Source organism: Rhinolophus sinicus, chromosome 5, assembly GCF_057876585.1.
Source record: "Rhinolophus sinicus isolate RSI-liver-muscle chromosome 5, RSI-T2T, whole genome shotgun sequence".
Classification (NCBI taxonomy): Eukaryota; Metazoa; Chordata; class Mammalia; order Chiroptera; family Rhinolophidae; genus Rhinolophus; species Rhinolophus sinicus.
This window is the reverse complement of record NC_142505.1, coordinates 62,413,116-62,432,620: the sequence shown is the minus strand read 5'-3', so window position 1 is coordinate 62,432,620 and position 19,505 is coordinate 62,413,116. Positions and strand designations below refer to the sequence as shown.

At 40.9% G+C, this 19,505-nt stretch overlaps 2 protein-coding genes across 5 annotated transcripts in view; one reads left to right on the top strand and one right to left on the bottom strand.

Annotated features, from left to right (window-relative positions):
* Window positions 1–4,618: 4,618 nt before the first annotated feature.
* LOC141567244 (uncharacterized) lies at window positions 4,619–7,018 on the bottom strand. Its single transcript, XM_074313256.2, has 3 exons — window positions 7,004–7,018; window positions 5,641–6,245; window positions 4,619–4,864 (listed from the first exon to the last, which is right to left on the bottom strand). Exons 1-3 carry the CDS (start codon window positions 7,016–7,018, stop codon window positions 4,759–4,761), a joined length of 726 nt encoding a protein of 241 aa, XP_074169357.2. The 3' UTR covers window positions 4,619–4,758.
* The window catches only part of EOGT (EGF domain specific O-linked N-acetylglucosamine transferase), a 33,648-nt gene continuing 20,019 nt past the window's right edge, over window positions 5,877–19,505 (top strand). The window contains exons 1-8 of one of the 4 annotated variants that reach the window (XM_074313254.2): window positions 5,877–5,969; window positions 7,525–7,580; window positions 9,787–10,016; window positions 11,122–11,222; window positions 11,837–11,945; window positions 14,144–14,238; window positions 14,581–14,685; window positions 19,000–19,106. In XM_074313254.2, the coding sequence (XP_074169355.2) occupies window positions 9,801–10,016; window positions 11,122–11,222; window positions 11,837–11,945; window positions 14,144–14,238; window positions 14,581–14,685; window positions 19,000–19,106 (733 nt within the window). In that variant the 5' untranslated portion in view covers window positions 5,877–5,969; window positions 7,525–7,580; window positions 9,787–9,800. Of the gene's footprint in view, window positions 5,970–6,834; window positions 6,887–6,913; window positions 6,936–7,524; window positions 7,581–9,786; window positions 10,017–11,121; window positions 11,223–11,836; window positions 11,946–14,143; window positions 14,239–14,580; window positions 14,686–18,999; window positions 19,107–19,505 lie in introns of those variants that run through there. The other 3 variants (XM_074313253.2, XM_074313252.2, XM_074313255.2) reach the window with 3 other exon arrangements.

The following is a 19,505-nucleotide window of genomic DNA, read 5'->3' as shown; positions in this document are numbered from 1 at the left end:
CCTAACTGGGTAGGTCATGGTGGGTAGGTCATTCCCCAGGCCTATAACATTCTTAGTAAAAGGTTTATCTTTGCCTTAAGCGAGCCCTGTCCATTGTTCTTTTCTTTTTAATTAAATTTATTGGGGTAATATTGGTTAATAACACAAGTTTCTGGTGTATAACTCTAATACGTTATATATTTCATTGTAGCCTCCTGTCACTATGTATTTGACCCCCTTTACCCTCTTCATTTTACCCCCACCCTCTTCCTGTCTGGTAACCACTATACTGTTATGTATGAGTTTGTTCATTTGTTGCTTTCTGTTTTATATCCCACGTGAGTGAAATATTACTAGCTATAAGGGAAATGTAAATCAAAACCACAATGAGATACCACCGTATAGCTGTTAGAATGGCTACTATCAATAAGGCAAGAAATAAGTTTTGAAGAGGCTGTGGAGAAAAGAGAAGCCTCGTACACTGCTGGTTGGAATGGAAATTGGTGCAGTCTCTTTTGAAAACAGTATGGACGTTCCTCAAAAAATAAAACAATATAATTACCATATAACCCAGCAATCCTTCTGAGTATCTACCCAAAAAATTTGAAAACACTTATTCATAAAGACATATGTACCCCTGTGTTCACTGTAGCATTATTCACAATAGCCAAGACATGGAAACAACTTAAGTGTCCTTTGACAGATGATTAAAAAAGATGTTGTACATGTATACAATGGGATACTACTCACCATAAAAAATAACCATTTGTGACAACATGGATGGATCTTGAGAGTATTCTGCTAAGTATCCGTTGTACTTGTGCATCTAGGTTAACATACCTTTAAAATGCCCGAGGACTCTTCTCCAGCCCCTCACAGGAACAGCACCTAAACTCTATCCTGTTGCCTGAATAACATCTCTATTTACTGTGAATGGTAATTGTTAACTGTCCTGCACCCACCAATGTTAAAGAAGTCTGTCTCTCTGCATTTTGCTTTATCCAATTCCGGAGATTGTACCCACCCCACTTTGATTTCTCCTACCCCTTAATCTACCACCAGTGGATTTCATTTAACCACCTTTGCATTTCTCCTTGGATTCTAAATGTATAAAATGAACTGCAAAACTGCCATTTACTCAGTTCATTGAGCTCATGCTTCTGGGCGAGCCTCAGTTTGGCTCTAATATACTCTAATGAACTCTTACAATATTTTTCTATAGGTTTGAATGTTCTTATGCTGACAGAGGTAATGGGAGGCTTTTCTGTTTGCTTGGCATTAAACTTTTCGCTTTTGGGCAGAGAATGGTAGATAGAGGTGTTTTCAGTTTTATACAACACCATGCCCATTTGTCTTGAAATTACAATCTTAATTTTTTTTAAATACATATTTAACCATCTGTGGTCATGTTAATAGGAAACACAGTGCTTACTTAGTTACCATTTAAGGAATTCAATTATATAAGATCATAGGCTATTATCTACTGTTCTGAAATCTAGAAAGCTCTGAAAACAAACAGTTTTAATAAGTTTGCTGTCAAATCTGCTTTGGTAGTAAAGCATGACCTACACTGACATGGGGTTACTTATAGGCTTTTCTCAGTGTGAATACGCATACATTTTGCTGCAGAAATATTGCTTGAGATTATGGAGTGCTGACCCAGGACACATTTAGGGTGTCAGATATAAAGAGTGTACATACTCTGTTAAAAAAAAAATCAGGAACACATATGGTCCCAAGGATTTGGGAAAAGGGCTTGTATACCTGCACTTCAACATTTTGAAGTGGATACCATTATCATCTCCATTTTTAAAATGAAGAAAGGTTGAGTAACTTGCTCAAGGTCACATGGCAAGTAAATGGCAAAGCTGGGATTCTGATTTGTACAGTTTGGCTCCAGAGTCCACGCTCTGAACGATTATACAGTGCTGCTTCTCTTGTTTTCTGTAAAATCATAAGCATATAGATCAACTGTAGCATAACATCAACTTTAGTAAAAATTTATTGCTTAAAACTTTAATATCTTCAAATTATGGTTTAAAAAGCTGGATATATCAGAACGAGTAAACGATATTCTGCTGATAGTTCAGCATTTTGCCATCACCTTTTATGAGCTATCCAAAATGTCAATATAAGAGCAGCAAACTTACGTTTAGCAAACTTGTAATACAATGTACAAATTGTGATTATACAAAACTTGAAATTTACACAAAAGAATAAATTATGAATCCCCATATACTCATCCACATACACTCTTTACCACTATTCAACAGTTCATGGCCCATTTTGTTTCGTTCATACTTGTGCCTCTCAACCCACACTGATTATTTTGAAGCAAATTTCAGACATGTTTCAATTATCATATTTGAGTATGGAATATTCCTGTAAAAAGTAACTATTTCATCAATTTGGTTACTTCCATTGTAATTTATATAGGAAAGAGGATAAATATTAATATAATTGATACTTTTATCAGTTTTCACAGTAAGAGTGGGTTCCCTTCTATCATCAAAGATAAACAATGAGGTTTTTGGCTTGTGTATTTGGTAGATTTGTTGAATCTCTTTGAGTATAATACTTAAAACATATTTGTGTTTGAATCCATTATAGTTACCTTTATTGATGCTTGAAATTATCTTTGGCCGGAGGGAGCCTTTTCAAATTGGTTCCTGAGTCTTTCTGATATGACCTTCATAGCCTTTGTTTGCTGCCCTGCTTCCTCATGTAACATGTTTCAGGTTCATCTTGTTCATTTGCTGCCCCAGACCCAAGACTACCCATGTTTCTATGGAGTCCTGTTCCTTTTAATGGGAAATGGTTTGTAGCAATCACAGTCTGGGTGCAAGGACAGCTGTTGCTATGGACGGAAAAGGGTGCTGTAAGAAATCATAAATTCCTAACTGGGCAGGTCATGTGGGTAGTCACACCCCAGGTCTGTAAGTTCTTTAGTGAGGAGAGGTTTTTAAGCAAGCCCTGTCCACTGTTCTTGAGAATCTGGGTTAACACACCTTTGAAATGCCAGAAGGAATACCCCTCAAAGGCATAACCACTCAAAGTAATGCCCCTCAAAGGCGTAAGCAGAGAGCACATAACCTTGTTAACTATCCTATAATTGAATCCCTGCCTTACTACTTCCCACCTTTATGTAACCTTGCTTAAATTCCTTCCTAAATTCCAAATGCATAAAAGAAACTGCAAATTCTTATTCTCAGGAGCATTTGAGATCTTGCTTCCCGGCAATCATCAGTTTTTGACAAAATAAACTCATAAAAATTCTCCACAGGTTTGGATGTTTCTTATGCTGATATTGCTACAAAGCTGGTTGTTTTTAGGCCTTTCAATGGATGATGGAGGAGAGATTTGTTTTTAAAGATAAAATATATTGTTAATTCATATTGGTACCTCTAATTCAGATTTAGAACTACAGGGTATTTATGAAACCTCCCCAGGCTTATGTCTATATTGCATGTCATAAGTTTCAGCCTCAAAGATACCATCTTAACCACTCCAATGTGGTTTATCCCAACCCACATTGCCACCTTCAATTTGCCTACTGAAAACAGTTTATGATTTTTTTTTTGTAATTCTTTTAGTCCTGAGGGAACTATGTTTCTAAATCACTTGGGAGAGTTCTTCTGTTGTGGTATGCCACAACATCATAGCATTTAGATTCATTAGTTTCATTTTACTTTCAATGACCAAGGATTATTTTTTTAAAATTTAATTGTTTTATAACATAAAATATTTATGTGATTCTAAAGTCATATCTATATAATGTATATACAAGAAGATATACATTAACATATACATACATATATATATTCCCTTTCATAGATAAATGATAGCATTTTACACATCCTTTTTCCACCTTGTTTTTCCATTGAATACTGTGTTGTATAGAGAATACTGCAGTGTATAGAGATATTCCTCAATCTATACACTGCAGTGTATACCTGCATAGTTCTACACTGTGTGGATATACCATAGTTTATTCAATCAGTCTCTTATTAATAGATGTGAGTTTATTGTAATGTCGATATGAAGAAAGTTTAAAATTGAATTTTAATATTGACTGATATTTTTGAGGGGCAAATTCTGTGTTGAGAATGGCTGTTGCCGTAAAACAGAAGCTCTGTCTTGTTTCCTCTAAGTCCAAATGACCTCAACTTAATGTGTAGCCATTTAAAATAGTACCATGTACATGTCACATCAATTTAATTGGCTTGTATGTCCTTACAATGAGAGTAACCTATTTTTATAAGCCTTTCTCATGTATTGTTTTTTATAATATATATATTTTACATATTATAAATCTCCACACACACACACACACACACACACACACACACACACACACACACACACATAAACATATGCATCACTCAGAGGCAAAACAGCTTTTCAAAACATTTATTTTAAAAGACTAAGATTCATTTTGAATTAGCTAACAGGAAAGCTACATTTCCTGTACATGACAAAAATAGGATGGTGACAAGTAAGCTGAGAAAAGCATAGAAAGGGCCGGCCCTGGTGGCTCAGGCAGAGCTCCATGCTCCTAACTCTGAAGGCTGCCGGTTGGATTCCCACATGGCCCAGTGGGCTCTCAACCACAAGGTTGCCTGTTGAGCTCCTCAAGTCACGCAAGGGATGGTGGGCCCCGCCCCCTGCAACTAAGATTAAACAAGGCACCTTGAGCTGAGCTGCCGCTGAGCTGCCGGATGGCTCAGTTGGTTGGAGCCAGGGATGGTGGGCTGCACCCCCTGCTACTAGTACCGGCAACTAGACCTGGAGCTGAGCTGCACCCTCCACAACTAAGATTGAAAGGACAACAACTTGACTTGGAAAAAAAAAGGCCTGGAAATACACACTGTTCCCCAATAAAGTCCTGTTAAAAAGAAAAAAAAGCAGAGAAAAAAATTACTGTCATTATTGGTATAGGGTGAGCACAGTATGAAATAATAGAGCAGTAGTTCCCTTAGTGGCAAAGCCTTCTACATAAAGAACAAACGGTTAATACTGTGAAGTGCTTTAGAATAATGACTGGCACATGTCAAATACCAATGTTTTTGCGTTATTTGAAAAAAGATCCATATAACAGGTTACTAATGGAACTTGTAAGCAATTCTCATAATAGCATCTAAAAATTATTTCTAAAGCATGTAAACCTTTGGAAATGAACTGCTGTGTTTCCTTATGATCATATGACTTCATACTGGTGACTTCATGTGAGCATAGTTTATTTTGATGGTACAACCTTCATATAATCAGTTCAAGTTGAATCAGCATTTAATGATCAGCTCTAGACTAGAAAGCACGCTAGTACCTAAGATGCCAAGAGAAGACAGTGTGGGAGATGGGCGTTCAAATAAATATGATAAAATAATAAAAATAAACAATTACAATCCAAATAATTATAAAATAATAAAATAATGAAAATTAAACAGCACAGAGTAATAGCCTTTGAACTTGGTGAGTTTGGGATAGGTAAGGAGAGAGGCAAGTATACTACTATATAATGTGCGAGGACGCCAAAGAATCCTCACCACCAGAAAGTGCCCCGAACTTGAAAGTTAGGGCGGCAACTTCTGCCCTAATTAAGAAAACTGTAAAAATCCACCTCAGTGCCGCGCAATCAGAATAAAGGAGAGTCGGGCTCGCTACCATCCTATCCTAGGTCCTGTAAGCGCCTTATCGTCTTCGCCCGAGCTTCTCTCCAGCAGCGCTGAGGCGGCGGGCTCGGCGCTCTCACCGCCACCTGGCCGCCGAGCGCCGGGAGGCAGCCGCGCCCCCAGCCCCTCGCGCCCCGCCGGGCGCCGCTCCCCGCTCCCGGCTCCTGCTCCGGCCCCCCCTCCGCGGGCGCGGGCCCGCCTCCCCGCGCAGACTCTGGCGCCCGAGGTTTCCGGTGAGCGGCAGTGGCCGGTTATGACGACTCCCTCCCCCGAGCAGCGGCCGTCTCCTCCTCCTCCGTGGCCCTGACTTCCCGGCTCCAGGTGAGACTCGCCCCGGGATTTGCGAAGCCTTCCCGCGCCCGTCCCCGGCCGCCGGGCTGCGCGCGCCTCTTTCGCCCGCGTGCGCGGTGGGCGCTCCTGCCCGTTCCCCGCGCGGCTCGCCGGCGGGCCGCCGCCTCTCTCCCCTCGCCAGCGGGCCCGCGCCGGCCCTCCCGGCCCCGGGCGCTCGGCCTCTTCACCGCGCCTATAGCGGGCAGGATGCGGGGTTCCCGGACCGCGCCGCGCTGACGGTTTCCCCGCCGGGGCGGAGGCGCTCCCCTAGACCCCTCGAGGCACAACGGGGACCAGAGGCGTAGGAGTGAGGGGTGCGATGTAGGGTGGTGGGCGGTCCCCAGAGCAGCCCCCAGAGGTGTCCCGGGTGGAGAACCCGAACGCGCCATGGTGGCGGTGGAAGGGTTTTCGCAGCTGACTCCGCAGCCCTGGTTCCCCAACTGAAGCTATAGCAGGAAGCTGGACCTCCACCTGGGCATCCCAATTGGTCAAACCCTTTCTCACCCCCTGCCTTGTACCGACCGCGAGGCTTCTGGCACAGTGGGGGCGAGCAATTTAGGAGTCATTGTGAGGCTCAGTTGAGTTTAGCTTTTCATTTGTCCACCGCCTTCTTTAATCTTTTCCAAGCTCTGTCACAGAGCATTGCCGCATCCCAGCCACTGTGGTCCCTGTCAGCCTCTGCGTTTCACCTCATCATCTTTCGGGCTTTCCCCTTTTCTCCTCCCCGCTTTTAGGCCTCTGGAAATCCAGTCAAGGGATCCAGAAGTGGAGGGAGCCAGCTGCTTTGTGCTGAAGGAAAAAGTAGCTCAGCTGCTAAAGCTCCCATCGGCTGGAGAAGTGCCCCCACCCTTCCCTGGGAGGCCTTGCAACAGGACTCAGCACAGAAAGGCTTTCTGCCAGGCTTGAGGGTGTGTTTTCATGCACCAGCAGCCACCCTCTGCTAGCTTATGCAAGTGGGTGCGTGCCCTCTGCAAAAACCAGGTTTCTGATCTGAGTCTAGGTTTTTCCCATGACCTAAGCCTTACTCCTCCTCCATGCATCGTGGGTTTAGTTGTGATGGCTAGAGCTCAGTCCCGCACAATGGACTTGGATAACCATAGGGCAGGACTGGGTCATAACAATGACTTTGTTACTGGGAAGGGTGAGTCAAGGAATAGGACATCCTGTGTCCTGCCAATTGAACCGTGAGGCTCAGGCAGCAGTGTGATTCAGTGAGGACTAGCACTGTGGTGAGAACCCAGCAAATCGTTTGCTCCTAGGAATGTTTTATCCTACTGTCCCAGCTGATGCCTGGATAAAGACGGCCGTCTGCTCCCTGCCCACCATGAGAATCTGGTCTAAGTTACTGTGTTGAAGTGGTCCCTGTAACTTTGCTGTTAGCTATGGCATTCATCAAGGCAAAGAGCACCACCAGCCAGGCCTTCTACTTAGTGGTTAGCTCACTAAATTATTTTGTCTCTTAATATTTCCTTTAATTCAAAATATCACCTGGGTGGTAAAGTCTACTTTAGCATCTTTTTAAGGTAATATATTTCATTTCTGACAGGTTTTATATACCTGAAACAGCACGACAGCTTCTGGGTTGTTCTGAGGATTAAAGAGGTAAATGTTTTAATTATAACACACTGTGACTATGAACATGTATTTTTAATTTTGTAAAATTGCTATCTACTCACTGGTAAAAGTCCTAACCAAAACTTCAGCTCACCTTTACAACAGATAACAATATACTCTTTAGATACACCTAAAGCAAAACAAACAAACAAACAAACAAATAAAACCACTATATTTACCACTCCAGACGGAAAAGGATTTCTTCTCGGTGTCCCCACTGTCCAGTTATGCTCTGTTGGCTTTGAAACTTGAGGCCTGATGGAACATAGCAGTCTGAAAGCCCCATCATTTTCGCCCATAGTGAAGACTGCTTTTGAAAGCTGGGTGTTCCAGTATGCCCCAGTGACAGCAGACCTTGCTGGGGAGCAGCTAATGTGTAAGCTGGCTCTATCACCTTGTGGAAAGAACATCTTTTTTTTCTTTTTTTTTTAATAGAAAAATGATACCACTAAAATGAACCAAGAATAGCATGATTATTGTCTATGCTATATAGCAGAAATACAGTCAGGTCCATGACCAGTGTCTCTTTTCACAATTTAAAGCAGGACAGAGAGAGTTTAAGGGTCCAGTCTCTGAGGCAGACTGCCTGGATTTCAGTTCTGGAGTTTTTCAAGTCTCAGCTATTGCTATCATAGATTGTTATTATACCCATCAGAATATAAGTTTCACAAGGGCAAGGAGTTCAGTTCTTGACTGCATGTTTATTGCTGTGTCTTTGCTACTTAGAAGACTACCTGGCACATAGTATATACTCACATATTGATTGTGATTATTAGTTTTTATTCAGCAGATGCACACTTGCTCAGAACCACTGCACTTTTTCTGTCTCCCTGGCATGTTTCCCCTGCTCCTCATCATTCAGGCCTCAGTTCAAATGTTATTTAGCACTCCACACCCCATCCAACATGACTTTAAACATTTATTTAATAAACACTTACAAAGCATTTAATGTGCCAGGTACATCTAAACACTTTACCAATATTTAACTCAACAGCCCTATGAGCAAGGTTTATTATAATTTCCATTTTACAGGTGGAAAAGCTGAGGCATAGGAAGGTTGAATAACTTGCTCAAGGTCATACAGCCTAGGAAACTCTAGCTGGATTCAGACCTAGTTGGTCTAGTTTTAAAGTCCGTGTTCTTAACCATCATGCTATGTTGTCTATCCTATTACATTTATTTCAGGTATCAGCAAACTGGGTCATATCAAGGCCTTCCTCCCATTTTGGTAAATGAAATTTTATTCAAACACAGCCACCCCAACTCCTTTAGCAGAGCCTATGGCTGCTTTCCTGATAAAGGCACTATTGAGTCGTCATAAAGACTCTATGGTCTGCAGAGACAAAAATATTCACTACCTGGCGCTTTATAGAAAAAGTTTGCCAGCACCTGGTTTATTTGACTCACAACCCTTGTCATCCTCTGAAGTGTTTGCTTATTTGACTGTTTACTTTATGTCTTTTCCACTAGGTTATAAGCTCCATGAGAGCAGGAGTCTTTCTTGTTCTTATCACCCTTGTATACTTAGCTCTGAGGCGGAACTATTAGTCTGCTAATGGCTGTGGGCCAGCTGACAAAAGACATCTCACATTCCTCTTTTGCCTGCTGGGATTTTGGATTCATTTTCAGGTGGTTATTTCAGCAGATTATTTTAGCCAGGCACCATCCTACTCCAGGTGTCCCACTTGTTTACACTTGGGCTCTGGGGGCTGCTGCCCACAGCCACCCCACAGCAGGGGACATTTCTTGTGGGAAGGACCCTGCTGCCCCAGAGCTGGCCCTGCTTCACCTCCCTTTGCCTAAGCGCAGGTAAATTCTTTCAGACCATCTCTTTCTTCCCCTTTCCCTCTATTTGATGTATAGAAACGCTTACAAAACTCTGGGGCAGTGGACATGCTGTCTTTCCTACCTCCGCATGCTGCTGGTGGGTTAAACTCCATGTCCCAAATTGGTTTTCTTTTTGGCTAACATTTTTGACTCGATAAAACCTTACTTATAAAAAGACTTTCAGCAGTGGAAGTTAATAATTTTTATTCTAACAACTCCTAACAGTGCCTGGCACCTAAATATTTGTTGAGTAAAGGAACATTACTTGGAAATGTAGCAAAGTTTGTTGTAATTATGCTTAGCCCTTGACTCCTTTTATTTTTACAGGCTATGTCTTAACCAACATGTGTTTCCATTTGATCTCTAGGTGTGGAGGTTGCTATGTTAATGCTGTTTGTCTTTGGAGTATTGCTTCATGACGTCCCACTGAGCAGCCAAGAAGAGGCTTCTCCCAAGGCAGATGGCGTTCCCCTTCCGGGCGAACCTCTGTTTGACTATGGCAGCCTCCACTTGCCGGAAGAGCACATCCCCTGCTTTCTGCACAACAATAGGCAGATTGCCACCGTCTGTAAGAAAGACTCACATTGTCCCTATAAGGTAAGTATTTCTTCTCCTCTTACTTATTTTTAAAAGTATGCAATTTAGGCTAGCTTATGAGTTCTGCTTTATAACTTGAGCTTGCAGGTAAAGTTCTATCTTTCGACTATAAGTTTGAGTCAATCATTGTATTTCATCTAATGCTTCTAAGTGACTAACCTTTGTTTAAAATTATGTCCCACTCACAGGTAAAATAAAATCTCAATCACTAGTAAAATTGGCAGCCAATACTATTTATATACTCTATAAATAAATCAAATAGATTTTATGCAGAAAAGAATATCTAGTTAAAAGTAACTAAAGAATCTCACATCTCTTCTTTCTTTAACTGCACGGAAGAGGGTCTCTTAGCACTTAATTTCGATAATAACACCTCTGCCTCTGTCTCCGCATAATTAAGACTGTTACTGTGGCTTTCCTTCTGTTTTAGTTGTTGGAAAGGCTCAAATTGGAGCCCAGTAAGACATCTCACGAGGCCTTAGAGATCAAAGCAAGCTGTGAGGCTTTTCCTTTCCCATGGTGCCTGCATAGGAAGCTGGTTCAGAGGGGCGTGGGAACCTGGGAACCGCCCAGCATTGCTCCTGGGCCCCGCAGCAGTGGTTTCTAAGCTCCCTGGCCAATTGCAACTGCTGTGTCCCCTAGGGGCTGTGGAGATCTCCGTGTCTTGTGTGGTCTCTGCTGATCTTGATTGATGAATCAAGTTGCTGATGCATTTAATTTAGCTGTGATGCTTTGGGTGACAGAAATTCCATTTTGTATTACTCTTTGGGGACTGATTTTCTAGTCAGTTTGCTCACTGAGAAAGGTAGTTTCATTAAGCTACTTCCAGAAGTCCCAATTCAGGTGGTCTTTGTAGTCTAGATAAAGCCTAGACTTTTGGTTAGGGGACAGATATGGTGGTGGGGTTGGGGATGATTAAGGTTATTGTTATTAAGAATCTTAAGACTACTATTCTTAGAATTTACTCTACTTATTTTTATTACATGGATTTGTATTGTAAAACATAAAAGTGAAAGTTCTAATAAAGCTTTGTTTTCTTCATGGAAAAATCCCTAAACGTCAGAAGAAGGGCAACCAGTCTAAATGCACATGTTTTATGTTGTAGAAACACTTAGAAAATCTAAAGTACTGCTGGGGTTATGAGAAATCCTGCAAACCAGAATTCAGGTTTGGTTACCCTGTTTGCACCTACGTTGACATGGGATGGTAAGTTTCCAGACGAAATAACTCCTCCCCTTTAAGTCATCTTTCTCTGCAGTATATGCTGATGCCCCAATTCCTAGCTAGGAACTTTTGGTTTTGCATAGTAATTCCTTTAGATATCATTTGTTTACACAGTCATGGATTCAACTTGACTAATCCCCCTCCTCCCCACCAGAAGACTATCTGTCATTTCCTCTGCTAGAGGGAGGAAACAGTATATATAGATCACAGAAAATATTTACCCCCAACAAACACTTAGAAGGTAAATTGATGGTTTCTTCTTGATTCTGGAGGGGAAAGGTAAGTATAATTAGTATTTCCAATACATGCAAGGTTAGTGGAGTAAGGAAAATACAGTAATTAGCAGTTCATTTTGTTTAGTTCCAGATGACTCTAACTTCATACTTTTCTGTTGCGTATTTTTATTATAAGGGACTAAGTCTGCAAATAACTTATTTTGGTAACTTCATGTAACAATGGATAGTTTTAGGAAAATTATGATCGTTTACTTAAAAAAATTAATGATAAATTTCTAGCAATTTAACTTTGAGAAAGAAAATTCAGGGTTCAGGAAAGTTAAAAGAAAAATATCACGGAATCTCTTTGTTTGCACATAGGACGGATACCCTGGAATCAGCCCAGGACATATTCTGGAAACAAGCTGACTTTGGATACGTTGGAGAGCGGCTGGAGGAACTACATGTACTCTGCCAGCCTAAGGAACCGGTGGGGGTTTAGCCTCTTAATAAACAAGCATGTTTATTTTAAGATACTTGTAATGTTTAGATCAGAATGTAAAAACAAGATAGATGGCTCTGTGAAAGGACTCCCTCCTTCTCATATTTATGGCTTCAGCTTTTATTTCATCTGGAAGCCATGTTCTCATTTTTACACATACTGGGGGTGCCAAAAAATGTATACAAGTAGACACTTTGGTCGACGTTGCTCAAGCAGTTAGTTTGCTGTAATCAGAAGTGTCTGGATGCTGATGGTAACCACTTTGAGCACCTCTTGTAATTGCAGAAGTCAAACGTGATTTGTATTCATCTTTTGTTATTGGTATATATTATTACAATTTTAATAGTTTTCCTTTCTTTAAATGTGTATACATTTTTTTGGCATCCTCTGTATATCATATGACCGTATCTGAGGCTGTTAAAACATCACTAGGTTTAGCATTTTCCCCCAGAATGTGCTAAAGAATTTATCAATACATTGATAAATTGCATCTTTCCAAATTCCCTTGCCAGTAGTTTGGGACAGATGATACACCCCACCATACTGCTCTGTGCTTGTTTAGGACTTTGCCGTTTGCAAAAGCTGTTTGCTGTGTAAGCTAGTTCACTTCTCACAAGCGTGGCAGATAGGCAGGGCAGGTATTCCTGATGACACTTGACCAGAGAGGAACACAGGGTCCTCAGACGTTAAGCAGCTTCTTCAAGACCACACAGTTGTGACACAGAATTATACGTCTAGAATTAAAACACAGATCTTTTTTCTCTTTGCTGTCAGCCATGCGACAGCACTAAGTTGGTGAGACAAACACGTTGTCAAGGCACTTTTGGGATAGTCAGTAGAAGAGCAGGGTTCAAATCCTGATTTTTGGACAGGGCACCCAACCTGTCTGTGTTTCAGTTTCTTCTGCTTTTAAGCCGTAGCTGTTTCATAGCTTGTGGGAAGGATGAAATGAGAGTCTGCATATAAACACGCTCCCTGCACGGCCTGGCTCCCAGCAAAGGGCTGTGTTAGTTTTTAAAGGTCCAGGGAGTTGTAAGCCCTTATGACTAAGGTCTGTTATCTCCCAATGTTCTTGAATCCTGGCTGACTCTGACATCTCATGGGTCTCCATTATGTCCAGGCAATCCAGAAAATTAAAAAATATATATATTTTTAAATGCACCTGCATTGCACAACTGAATATATGCTCTGTAGCACTTTTGGAGGATGTCACATAATAGAACTTGAAGCGGTTCTTGCAAGGAAGTGTGGCATTTCTGCACTGAGCGGGTGCCTCAAACAGATACTGTGTTCCGTGGTGAGTCCTCTGGCTGGATGGAGTCCAGCTGTTCATGCTGCAAGGGCAAGGGAAGAGCCACACTGCACCAGGCACACCTCTTCCAAGGCAGTGTGCAGAATGCTTTCTGGGTCAGGAGCTACCTCGGTATGTTTTGTGCTATCAGCCTATGATCCTCACCAACTGGATTCCACAACTCCTTGCTGGCCAAGAATAAGGCCTGGTGTCATTGGGGATTATGGGAGAAACAACGAGATGGCATTCAAATCTGTAAGTAAAATCCAGGGTGGATGAAAGTTTTTGAAACCATCCCTCTTTCAGCACAAACCAGATTGGTAGAAACAGAAACAGACTCTGGCAGATAACTCTTAAATGTGTTTATTTCAGTGATTTAAACAATGGTGCCTTCATATTGCTGTTGAGACAAGGATTCCCACAAGTTTCGTGGTTTGCAGAGAGTACCTCTTATCCAAATGGGCAAACTGCCCTTTCAGCCTTGCATTTTAATGCCTCATGTGTGCTATTCTTCCTTGTTTCATTTGGCGTGTCTTTGAAAAATGCTTTTTCACATAGTTGTTGGGGTAGAGGTGGTTCTGAGTGCCCTTTTTTTTGAGGACTGAACCACACATACAACCCTTGTCTTTAAAATCTGAGGTAATATAAATAGAACATTTGGAGGTTCTTCATAGTCACCTAAAAGTGTGAAAATTGGCAAAAGTATGCTTGGCCAAAGTCTGCTGGGAAGGGAAAATTCCTTAAAAAGAAGTAGTCTTCGGGAAGCTTTCCTCATTGTGTTGTGTGGTTTCAACTTGAAGGTACACATGCTGACAACATGTCTAGCAAGTCTGGGTGTGTCCTCAAAATGTGAACACTCGGAATTATTTTTTTATTTTTTCTCATTTTATTTCAGAATGACTCAAGTCTGGTATGTTCCCGTTATCTTCAGTACTGCAGAGCAGCCAATCTCTATCTTGATTTAAGAAACGTCAAGAGAAACCATGACAGGTATTAAGTGGTTGATGTTAAAATCTTATGGGAATTCTGAAATATTTTCAGACCCAGGGATAGGCCTTGCTTCATCATAACATGGCGAGGAGGTGGGAAGTGGGTGCGGGTGGAAGATGCAGACTGGCCCTGAGTTGATCATTGTAAAGCTGGATTATGGATCCATCAGGTTCCTATACCATTCTGCTACTTTGGTATACATTTGAAATATTCTATTATAAAGAGATAAATTCTGATGAAAAACTGATTTTAGAAATTGGTAAACCACCTTGGTTACAACCCATGTGTTTGAGTCATGAAAAAAATTTTCTCAACTCAATTTAATTTTTTGTTGTCCACTAGATTTAAGGAAGATTTTTTCCAGACTGGTGAAATTGGAGGACACTGTAAACTTGACGTTCGTACATTGATGTCTGAAGGTCAGCGTAAGAGCCCTCTGCAGTCTTGGTGAGACTTTTTTTTTTTTTTTTCAATATGTTTCTAAAATATTTGCTTTTATTTTTGGTACTTGCAGATTTTGGTGGGGACTTTCAAATGGAAAATGTTACTTCATTTGTAGATAATTTGGCATAAACTTTTGGGGAGTGATGGCTATGGAGTGATTCTGTCAGTTGTATCAGAATCAAATACATGTTTTTAAAATATTAGGAAGTATGATGTAGTAGTTACTGTTTACTAATGAAAGAAAAAAATCAATTAAAAAATGAATTTTTATTAACTCCTTATAATTGCTGCCCTTGTTTTGGGGAATACATTTTTAAAGAAATATACATTTACTGAAGTATATAACAAGCATATAGAGAAGTGTGAAAGAGGGAGCCTACCTGTGTAATTCCTACCCAGGTCAAAAAGAGGCCCTCAGCAGCAGGCCAGACCCTCTCCCAGCCACAACCCCCACGCCTCTCCCCAAAGGCAGACCCTGTCCTGACTCTCAGCACCATTGATCAGCTTTTTGAACTTGATGTAAATTGGGGAATATGTTTTGATTTAAAACATTTTACATATTAAACTAGTTCTATAGTCTGTCAAGAAATTTATCATCTCTAGAAATTAAGGAATTACGGCAATTTAAAAGCTTTTTATTTGAAAATAATTTTAGACTCATAGAAGTTTAAAAATAGTACAAGGAGTCTCCATTATGCCCTTACCCCCACTTCCTCTATTGGTGACGTTATGCATAACCATAGCGCAATGATAAAAACCATGACATTGACATTGAGACAATATTAATAAGTAAACACATTTGGATTTCATTAGTGCTTATATGCTCTCATTATTGGGGGGATGTATAGTCCTGTGAAATTTACATCACATGCCTAGGTGCATGTAACCACTACCAGAATCAGAATACTGAACTGTTCCAACATCCCAAAGAAACTCTCATGCTACCCCTTGATAGTATAAAGTTCTGAGCCCCCAATTCTAAAATGTGTGTGTGTGGTGGGGGACGTTTTACATAGAACCAAGCAATTCTCTGAAACCACCTGGCTGTCCTACAGTTCAACTCAATTCTGACACTGTGTACCTGAAGGTAGTATCAGATCCCACAGGTTAAGGGCTCAGTCCCACAAGACTGCCCCCACCCCCCACTTCAGACCCCAGTCGGTCGTAAGCCCAGGTTGTCACTTGTGCTTCTGACCAATCAGCTATAGATTGGAGGTTCTAATGACCCCCTTCTTGGGTTTAGTTTGCTAGAGCAGCTTATAGAAATTTGGGAAACATTTTACTGGTTAGATGACTGGTTGATTATAAAAGAATGTAGTTCAGGAATAGCCAGATACATAGGGCAAGGTCTGGGGAAAGGGTGCCGAGCTTCCATGACCTCTCCAGCCACGCCACTCTCCCCAAATCTCTAAGTGTTCCCCAACCAGGAAGCTCGCCTTTCAGTTTTTTTGTGGAGGCTTCATTACATGGGCATTGTTGATTAAATCATCGGTCACTGCTGACTGATTTGACCTCTAGCCTTTTTCTCTTCTTCATAGGTCAGGGCATGGGAGTGAAAGTTCCAAACCTCTAATCATATAGTTGGTTTTTCTGGTAACCATCCCCCCAACTAAAGGGTGGTCCAAAAGCTACCACATTAACATAACAAAAGACCTTTGTGGCTCTTATCACTTAGGAAATCCCAAGGGTTCTAGGAACTCTGTGCCAGAAATGGGCATGAAGATCGAATGTGTATATTATAAATCACAATACCACAAGTCACGTGGGATACTCTTATGTAGCGTTAATTTTTGAGGTCAAATATTCATGCTAAGTACATCCTTCAGAATAATAATCTACCATACATTCCTATGACATTGTACAGTCTACAATGTAGTGTCTTCCTTGACTTAACAGTTTTCTAGTAGGAGTTCCTGTAGTTTAGTAGACATTTTGATTCGTAGTACATTTTAATATCTGATTCCACATAGTGGTTCCCTGGGATACATTTGTGTTAGTTATTTACTGCTGTGTAACAAATTACTCCAAAATATGAGGTCTGATAAATAAGTTAGTGAACTTTTTGCAATGATGTTGCTAACCTTTTTTGATATCAGAGGGGTTATTGATTATGAATTTTCACCAACCAGACAAACAGTTAACCAAGTTTATTACTTGGAAGTGCTGAAAAGGCTACATGAAAAACTTAGACAACCTGAACTTATCGCCAACAACTCATGGCTCTTGCATCACGACAATGCCCTAGCTCACACGGCACTGTCTGTGAGGGAGTTTTTAGCCAGTAAACAAATAACTGTATTGGAACACCCTCCCTACTCACCTGATCTGGCCCCCAATGACTTCTTTCTTTACCTGAAGATAAGGGAAATACTGAAAGGGAGACATTTTGATGACATTCAGTACTTCAAGAGTAATTCAATAACAGCTCTGATGGCCATTCCAGAAAAAGAGTTCCAAAATTGCGTTGAAGGGTGGACTAGGCGCTGGCATTGGTGCATAGCTTCCCAAAGGGAGTACTTCAAAGGTGACCTTAGTGATATTCAGCAATGAGGTATGTAGCACTTTTTCTAGAATGAGTTCGCAAATTGTCAGACCTCGTATACCCTAGAGTATATGTGTATTCATTATCTATTGCTGTGTAAGAAATTTAGCAGCTTAGGACAACAAACATTCATTATCTCACAAAGTTCCTGATGGTCAGGATTTGGAGGCGACTGAGCTGGGTGGTTCTGACTCAGGGTCTTCCACAGAATATAGGTCAGTTGTTGATAAGGGCTGTAGCCATCTCTTGCTTCAACTGGGCCTGGAGAATCTGCCTCTAAGCTCACTCATGTTGTAATTATTGACCTCAAACTAATGGCTCAGTGTTTCTCCAGCAAAATGGTTTTATTTGGAAACAACAAAGAATTGCAATCAAGGGCATGCAGTCTAAAGGTGAACCATTCCCAAGTCTAGAGGACAAAAGAGAGGAACATTCTTTTACAGAGGAAAGGGGAAGTTTAGAGGGCTATTGTAAATAAAGAATTTATTGGAAGAAACTGGGTGTGTGAAGCGTAGTGGCTTTTCATTGGCTGAGGTGGGTTGAGTGAATTCATTGGTTGACTGAGTTCCTAAGTGAGAAGAACATTCTCCTTCTTACTGTTGGAGTAATAGAATAGAAAAACATCTTCCTGTAGAAGACACGTCTTCCTGTTTGGGGTAATTGACAAGGAGTAATAGTGCATGAGAGTTCCCCTTACAGGCCCTCGCAACTCCAATTTAAATGAGGTTTCTTTTAATTAATCTTTACATAAGTTTCAGTTTCTCTCTGGTATTGGCCGGAGGCATCGTTTCTATGCCATGTGGGCCTCTCCCTTGTCCTACTCACAATATGGCTGCCAGCTTCCCTAAGAGCATGTGATAGAGAGAGAGAGAGAGAGAGAGAGAGAGAGAGAGAGAGAGAGAGAGAGAGAGAGAGAGAGAGAGAGAAAGAGAAAGAATGCCCTAAGATGGAGGTCTTAGTCTTTGTATACCCTGATTTCAGAAGTGACATACCACCACTTCTGACATATTCTGTTCATTAGAAGTGCGTCAGTAAGTCCAGCCCACCTTCAGGGGAGGGAATTAATCTCCACCTCTTGAAAGGAGAAGTACCAAAGAATTTGTGGACATATTTTTGAAACCACAATAATTCAGCATTGTGTGTATTTTAAGAGGATCTGTTTGATATTTGTTTTACATCAGATGTAGTTTCAAAGATGAAGCGTTACAAATGATCTTTAGGTTAATTCTAAATATCTCTTGTCACATGCTTGTGATTGTCTTCTTTTACACGGAAGAAACCTGTGCCATGTGGCTTCCAAAGATGTTTTCCAAGAAAAAGACTTTCCTTTCTTCTGGGAAGCTTAGCTGTCTGCTGTCTTTCTGAGACACTCGCTAGCTCTTAGAATGCCATCTTTCTCCGAATCCAGGAACTCCATCACAAGAGCTCCTTTAGGTCAGTGTGACTTCTGAGCCTGCTCAGACTAGAGGAAAGCTTTTTGAATCTTCCCACTTTACTGGTAGATTATTTAGTCAACTCAGTGTGCAGATTTCTTTTTTTGTCTGGAAAGCTACCAGCGTATCTTGCACTGAAATTTAAAATCATTTTTGTTCCTTGTCTCAATATCAAAATCGGTATCAAGTTACGTTAGTGTCAGTAAGTTTGAGAAGTTCCACATGTCTTCCTAAGAAATATTCTGGAAATACAATCACCATAATGAACAGATCTTAAGGTACAATGTTGCAGTAGGAGGCTCAGGAGTATCTTTGAAAGCATCTCCCAATTCATAATTCCAGGTTTGCTGAGCTCCAAAGCTATACTCAGCTCGACTTCAGACCTATAGAAGATGCTAAATGTCACATTGTTATTGAAAAACCAACCTACTTCATGAAATTGGATGCAGGTGAGAAATTAATTTGCCTGTTGTTTATTAGTTGATGAGGCTTTGTTCCTTTTTTGATATATGTATGTAGCTATTTCCTGTGACTTTTTGGGAAACAGTAAGACGTTGAACAGTGGATTTGCTGTCTGCTTTCTTCTGTGAAGAAGTGAACTGGTTTGAATGTCCCATTATTTAACACCTTTGGTATTTTAGGAGAAAACTGCACGTATGTATCAAAATAATCAGAAGGAGAGAGAAGGTGCATGTATACCTTTTGTAACTAGGTTTACCCGGTGTCCTTTCTTTAACAATTTGATTTAGACTGTGCTTCATTAGAAATCTTTTCAAAGTTAAAGCCTTGTGTATACTGTGGGTGGGGAAGGAATACCCATGACGTCTTCTGGCAAACTTTCTGATATT